The sequence below is a fragment of the Lipotes vexillifer genome, unplaced genomic scaffold (genome assembly GCF_000442215.2).
Source record: "Lipotes vexillifer unplaced genomic scaffold, Lipotes_vexillifer_v1.1 scaffold1691, whole genome shotgun sequence".
Classification (NCBI taxonomy): domain Eukaryota; kingdom Metazoa; phylum Chordata; class Mammalia; order Artiodactyla; family Lipotidae; genus Lipotes; species Lipotes vexillifer.
In genome coordinates this window covers 2,078,074-2,085,064 of record NW_006789046.1, presented here as the reverse complement: position 1 = coordinate 2,085,064, position 6,991 = coordinate 2,078,074, and the positions used below count along the sequence as shown (strand labels likewise).

The 6,991-nt window shown below is 58.9% G+C and overlaps 1 protein-coding gene across 2 annotated transcripts in view; it reads right to left on the bottom strand.

Moving 5' to 3' along the window:
* Positions 1–716: 716 nt before the first annotated feature.
* Positions 717–6,991, bottom strand: part of TBC1D16 (TBC1 domain family member 16) — a 62,626-nt gene continuing 56,351 nt past the window's right edge. For both annotated transcript variants that reach the window (XM_007462348.1, XM_007462349.1), the window contains exons 8-11: positions 6,818–6,991; positions 4,561–4,740; positions 1,825–1,971; positions 717–965 (exon numbers count right to left, since the gene is read on the bottom strand). The exon at positions 6,818–6,991 is cut by the window's right edge and continues 4 nt beyond it. In XM_007462348.1, coding sequence (XP_007462410.1) covers positions 717–965; positions 1,825–1,971; positions 4,561–4,740; positions 6,818–6,991 — 750 coding nt within the window. The remainder of the gene's footprint in view (positions 966–1,824; positions 1,972–4,560; positions 4,741–6,817) is intronic.

Below are 6,991 nucleotides of genomic sequence, written 5' to 3'. Positions count from 1 at the left end.
AACAAAGGGAGAGGAATCCAACATTTCAACAGCGGATTCCTTCACATACCAAGAGGACAGGATGTTGAAATGGACAGTGTGAAAGCCCCCAGTCCCCTGCTCTTACACCTCTTTACCCTGAAATCAGTGGGGCTTTTTTTGGGGGGGGGATGGGGGGCAGATGTCTTCACATCAGCTTTGCAGCTGTGGCTGGAGAAGCTGTGGAGTATGTTTGGTTCTTTCAGAGAATGAAGCCTGATGAGGCGGGTGTGTCCGGCTTGCAAAGATGTCTCTGGGCCTGGACAGGACCCCCTTGTTCTGCAGTCCCCGGCACTGGTGGGTGCACAAGACCTCTCCTTCTGTCTCTGCCTTTCCCAATGCCTGGCAATACCCTTCGGTGGCTGATGAAGCTGGAGGAATTCCTGGGACGTGTCGAGATCCATCAAAGGCAGGCAACACGAGAACCCAGCCAGCCTGCGTGTCCAGGTGGGATGGCCGTGCATGCTGGTCCCGCTTTTATGGGAGGTGACTTTTCTCTGGGCGGCTGGCGGGTTCCACTTCTGTCACTTCTGGACTCCGCTTTTGTCCTTAATATGAAAAGTTTCCCTTCATGCCGCCCAAGGGCATTTTCCTTCCGTTTCTATCATCCCATCCCCTCCAAGTCTAGCCCCCCCCTCCCCCATGCTTGGGACCTGGCTGAGGTTCCCTCACCCCTCGTCTAGCACAGGGAGCCCAACCTATCTGCGGAAACCGAAGCCTTCCCGGGGCGTCTTTGGGCCCCTCCTGCCTTCTCTGGGGGGCTTGGGCGAGGGCGTCTCCACAGTGCCCCCATATGGGCAGCTCTCAGACCCCGGGTGCTGGCCTGTGCACTCCACGGCGGGCATGTAACCACTGTCCCACATGCCAGTCCCACACAGCTTGCACAGGTCATGCAGGCTGCAGGGGATCCGCGGCAGGAGGCGAAACTGATAGAGCAAACTCCTTGCCTGCAAACAGAGAGGACAGGCAGTGACGAGGGCGTTGGGGGATAGCCAGTGGCCCAAGAGCAGGGGCAGTAATAACCAGCACCCAAGGGCTCACCCTGTGCCAGGTCAGGGCGAGGGCTCTGCCTGCCCCGTCCCTTTCAACACTGTGATCCAGCTGAGGGACGGGACTCACATGGTACCCGGAGCAGTGCTCCCATGTGGCTTGACACAAAGAAGGCTCCCCCAACGGCCTTCATATGGAGGGTGAACAGGGCAGGCAAAGGCGGCACAGGGCCCACCCTGTCCCTCCCTGGCTCGGCCTGGCCCCACGGCTCCACCTCTCCACCCTGCAGGGTCTGTTTCCACCACCCTCTTCCTACCCACCCCACCCTGACCCCAGGCCCTCCTCACTGCCCCCGGGAGACACCAGAGAGCTTTAAGAAGCAGACTCCAGCAGGAGCCTGGGAAGTGGGGAGGTGGCAAAGGCGCCCTTTATTCCACTAACTTTGGATGAAAAGTGTCCACCTCCCCTCCCTAAGCCTCCTGCTCAGTTTTCCTGGCTCTGGGCTAGGACTGAGGTACCGCACGTGGAGGACCTGTCCATCAAACCAGGTGATCTGTTCAGTCCATGAGGAGAGAAGCCTCTTTGCCAGGGCCTGATGGGCACCCTGAGCAGCTGCCAGACATGCTGACCACTGGGCCTTGGTCAGGAGCTCCCAGGGTGGCTGGAGTGTGTGGGCGGGGCTCTGGAAGTGAAGGGGCGGGGCTCTGTGTGTGGAGGGCGGGGCTTGTGGGGGCTGTGTGGGGGCGGAGCTCTGGAAGTGAAGGGGTGGGGCTCTGTATATGGGAGGGCGGGCCTGCATGTGGGGGCCACACTCACCTTCCTGAGAACAAGCTCCCCATTCATGTGCATGGCCAGGTTTCCAAAGTGCAGAAGCATCTGGTCGGTGGCCAGCTGCTGCTCAATGACATCATCCCCGTAGATGGCCACAATGGCCACACAGATGAAAAGGTGGAAATAATCCGTCTGGGGGGGTAGAGAGTGGGTTCAGATAAGGCCCCTGACCCAGCCCCAGGCCCTGCCTGCAGGTAGAGGCCAAGTGCAGAGGTGCGGGGTAAGGGCTCGGGGTGAGGTCGTCTGGGTTCATGTGGCCCTGGGCAAGCCCAGCAGCCTCCTTCATCCTGTTTCCCCACCTGCAAATGGGCAAGTGTGAGCACCTCCATCCAAAGGCTGCTGTGACATACAAAGGGCGATATTGCAGCTGGCCACCCACGGGCTGCTGTTACTCTCCGGGGAGCCCTCTGGGAGGCTTTCCAGCACAGGGCAAAGAACACGCTCCTCTGAAGGCTGGCCCGTGCCCATTCTCTTGAGAGACGGTGCGTCAGAACACGCTCCAGTGGGTCACAGAACACGCCACTGAGAAAGAACTTTCTGGCAGCCACCCACTGGTCGCTGTCCTCCTGCCTCCAGGCCAAACGTCCCAACTCGTGCCCCAGAGACGACTCTTAGGTTTGTTGATAAGAAAGTGGGGAGAAGAGCCTCAGAGCAGAGCACGGCAGATCACGACGGTCCCCATGGAGCTCCCCAGTGAGCCCACCATCTTTAACCAGCTTTACAGAGCCCATTGAGGACTCCGCTGTCTTCCTTGGAGGCTGCCTCATATGGCTGCCCAGCAAGGAAGGCCTGGCCCACAGCAGGAAGACGGCACTTGGTCCTGGCGGGGGTACATCCTGTGCGCTCTCAGGCCCGGACACTTTGAGGGCACACCGCCTTTGAGTCACACTTGCTCTTGGGGGCGGAGGAAGCACAAGGACCACCAGGAAGCCTGTGTTTAGTCTCCTGACGGCGGCCACCCAGCCAGACAGAACTTTGTTCCTTTGCAAACAGGGCCAGGAGGAGCCCTGGATGCGGGCAGAAGTTATGGGCAGCAAACATCCCACACCCCACCCACTCTGAAGAGACCATTCTAGGTTGCCCAGCCCCTTCCTCTGAATTAATCCAGAATGGTCTTGATGTGGCTCAGAACGATCCTTCTGCAGCTATTCGAACTGTGGCCAGGGTTGGCGGAGGGTTGGAGGGAGGGGGGAGGACGGAGGAAGGTGCATGTCTACCTCCTCTCAGAGAGGACTCTGGGGCAGAAAAGGTGGGGCACATTCTAAATGGGGCTGGATGGCAGTACAGGACTAATCCCAGTTCACTGGACGAGGCCCAGGGCAGCCCAGCCCCCGCGGGCAAACTAGAAGTACCATAAATGAATGAAATGGAGCCTTTCTCACTCTGGGGACACTTTAAAAGTTAAAGCAGCTGGTAGTGACCACCCCCGCTCCACGAGCTCACTCTAATGAATTAGCCTACGCCCACTACAATCATCCTACCCCCCGCTTCCAATCTCCTGCCACTCATTTGATCAAGTGGTGGGGCCAAATGTGGCTAAATTTAGCCTGAGAAATGGCCCCATTTGTTGGGTAATGCTCTGAGTTCACTTGTAACATTAGTCTAAATGTGATGTCACGAGGGTGGCAAACTTGCTGCTGGAAAAACATGCAATGAGGCTTTGCAAAGTGGATACAATTTTTTTTTTTTTTAATGTTATCCAGTGTTTTGGACCATCCTTGCCAATGCTTCCTTGATTCCAGCCTGCAGTGCACGTCGAACACGCTAACCCACACAGGAATCGCAGCCCAGACCTGGGCCAGGCTGGGGGCAGGAGCAGGAGGCGGGTGAGGATGGATGAACACAAAGACAGCCTGTGGCACCAGCACCACATTTGTTCACACTCACTTCTATCAGACATAACCCTTCTTTGACATTAGTAAGGAGGGGAAACGCTGACGCACATTTCCGAGGGCTGGTGGGCATGCCCATGTATCAGCAAGGTTTGTCTCATCCAAGCGGCTCCGGCTGCCGCAGGGAGGATGGAGCCCGCTCTTGCAGAAAGGGTCCTGGCCACCTCCCGGATGCGTCAATACTACTTTTTTTTTAAGGCTGATGGATTCAGAGAGACTTGCCTATCCTTTCACGTCGCCAGCTTGTTGCTAATTTGGGCATTAAAGCTGTGTGACAGGGCCAGTTCGACGCTCTCAGGGGAATTTGTTGAGGAGACAATGATAACAGTGGACGGCAAGTGGAAATCACATCCCTGGGTGGGGACAGTGGGCCGGGCCCGGGCTCTCAGAGGGGCTGATGGGGAAGCAAGATCTCGGGCCCTTTCCCTGAGCCGTCCCGAGGGGGCAGGCGGGCGGGCACTGGCTCCAGCATGTGGGCACTGGCGTCCTGCTCGGCCCCGCAATGTCTTTCACGCTGATTGGTTGTGACAGGAGCGTGCTCAGCCCCAGAACGTGGTAATGAGTGCAGTCAGTGGGCAATTTGCATCGATTTCAGTTACTTGGGAGGCGAATTGCAGGTCTGAGGCTGGCCACGTGGGACTGGAAGGCAGTCGCCATGTGAGGGGCGGACTGTGGCTTGCGGGGGGTCAGGGATGGTGGAGGGGGACCCCAGAGGAGGCGCACGGTTACGTGGGCACCCCATCCTCCTTTTAGGCTGGGTGCAGGACGGCGACTGTCGCTCTGGAGCCGCTGTCCCAGCCCCCAGCCCTGGGCTCCGCGCCTGACTCGCCTGGTAGTGGGCCCAGCAGGCCTCCCAGATCCGCAGAGCCTCAGCCTCGGGAAACTCCCGCTTGAAGCACAGCAGCAGCCAGCGGTGGCAGAAGAGCATCTGCAGGCCGTCCTCGCCCAGTGAGACCAGGTGCTGGTAGAAACGCAGGTGCGTCAGCCGCAGCAGCTCCCGCAGGTACAACTGGGGGCAAGGCCGAGGTGAGTTAGCCCCCCAGCCCCGAGCACGCCTGCCTGCCTGGCCCAGGAAGCCCACTCCAACCGAGGCCCTTCCTCGGTCCACGCCTCCTGCCCGCCAAAGCCTGTGTGCTATGCGTGAGGTCTCTACCTGCTACATGTCACTGCACCCACTTATTTTGTTCTGTCGCTGGAAGTCTGATTCACAGCTGTCTTTGTCAGTTTAGCCCAGATTTCAGACTGTTTTGGAGGCTGTGGCGTGGCCCAGGGCAAGGCAGAGCACAGCACCCTGATGTGGACCAGGAGGCTAGTGGCAGGAAGACCCCCAGGCCTCAGGCGCCATATGGGGCTGTTTCTGACAGCCCCTCCCTTCTGGGATGTCGAGCAGATCATCCATTGACAAGGCCCCCTCCCCCACACCCACTCAACCACCTTCCGCTCTGATCACCAAGATCCATCATCTTCCAGAGCTGATTTAGAGCAGAGAGGGGGTGTTTCTGAACCCCAAGAGGCTCAATTCCTGCACTTAAGGTCACCACCCAGTGACTTGGGATAAGATGGAGGCTATTTCTGGCAACGTCCTGCTCTGGCTGCTGACTTCACCAGCACCGTTGTAAAATCAATCTCCGGCAGCTAAGGAGTCACGGGGCCATGTGCTTCGGAGCCCATCAGGGGCGAATCGCATCAGAGCCCGTAATTGCCTCCGCAGGTACCGTGGAAACCTGACATCACAGGGCCGATGCAGAGAGCACAGAGTGGGCAGGCTCGGCTGAGATCCCAGACAGATCCTGGGGTGGGGGCTTGGTGACTCACAGGCCCCTTCCCACACAAGCGACCCATTGTTCCTACTTGAGACAGCCGCTGGGATGGCACGGGAACTGATTCTGAGGATCCTTCCCGACTGGCCAGTCTTTCCACCCGGTGGCCCACAGCAGGGTCAAGTCCAGGAACGCAGCTGACCCCCTCCCTCCCTCACGGGTGCCCCCCACCCCCGCTCTGGTGCCCGGCACCTTCCAATCCCCACCTGCCTGCTCCTGGCTCCCCCTCGTCCAAACCCCTGCTGTGTTCTGCTCTACCATCCATAGTCTTCAACGGCTTCCTAATGGCTAGTCGACGGGACATGCTCCTTGGCCTGGCATTTGAGGCCCTCCATTCAGCTCAACCTTCATTGCATGTGGGCCACCAACCTGACCAGGGCACCCAGCGTCATTGCCCAGAGAGCTCTGCTCGGCCAAGTCTCAGCAGGCCTGGCAGTGTCCAGGGCCAGACCCCATGTGCCATTGGGTCGGCCTAGTCTAAGGAGACACTGGGACGCCTGTCTTCGTTCCCATCTCTATCACCAGAGCTCTTTCTGTATCACTCCCTGGCACCCAGCATCCTCTCCTCACACTGTCAGCTTCCAGACCAAGAATCTCTTGCAGACTGGGGACCTGAGACCATCTCCCAGTGCCAGCAGCACCCAGCAGGTGCTTGGAGTGCACAGATGCTAGGTAAGGAAAGAGTGCGCACTCCTAGCCCTGCCTTACCCAGCTCTGCCTCCTCGCTCCCAAGTCTCAGTGCTGCCTGGTCTGTGTAGGTTAGGGGAGGCCATGAAGGGAGGGGTGCCGGCTGCACACAGCAAGCCTGCTGCCCTGGAGGTACGGTTGTGACGACTACCCAGCGGGCCTCGAGGTGGTTTCAGGAGCCCTCCCATCCCCACCCCCAGAACCCTGGCTATGTTGGACCCCTGCAAGGGGCCCAGATGCACCTGAGGAACCATTTTACAAAGCACCGGATCAGGTTTGATAGGCCCCCCCCTTCTTTGTCTCCCAGGGAGCCTGGGTTGGGATGCCACATGCAGTGAGGTGGGAAGCCACAAGGGGAGGGCGCTGCACAGTCTAGACTCTGGACCTGCAGGAGTGTGAGGTGGGGATGGCAACACGTGTCCTGAGACCTGGGAACAGCATGCGTCCCTCCTGGGGGAGCTGGCCCTATCCCAGAGGCCCAGGGCTAAGCCCCCCACAGTCCATTGGCAAGGCTGACCCTGGCTTTTCTGCTGCTTGCTGACCCACAGCAGCCAAGCCATACACAACTGAGAGCCTCACCAGCTGTTTCTCCATATCCTCATCCCGAGGAGAGCTGACAAAGATCGTGTTCTGCATCAAACCCACAAAGCACCAGAAGGTGTCTGACTCGTCCAGGACCTCGGCCAGGATGGGTGCCACCAGGTCCGACATGCCCTGGGAGTAGCCGATGGCTGGGTTGTATACCGCATAGTT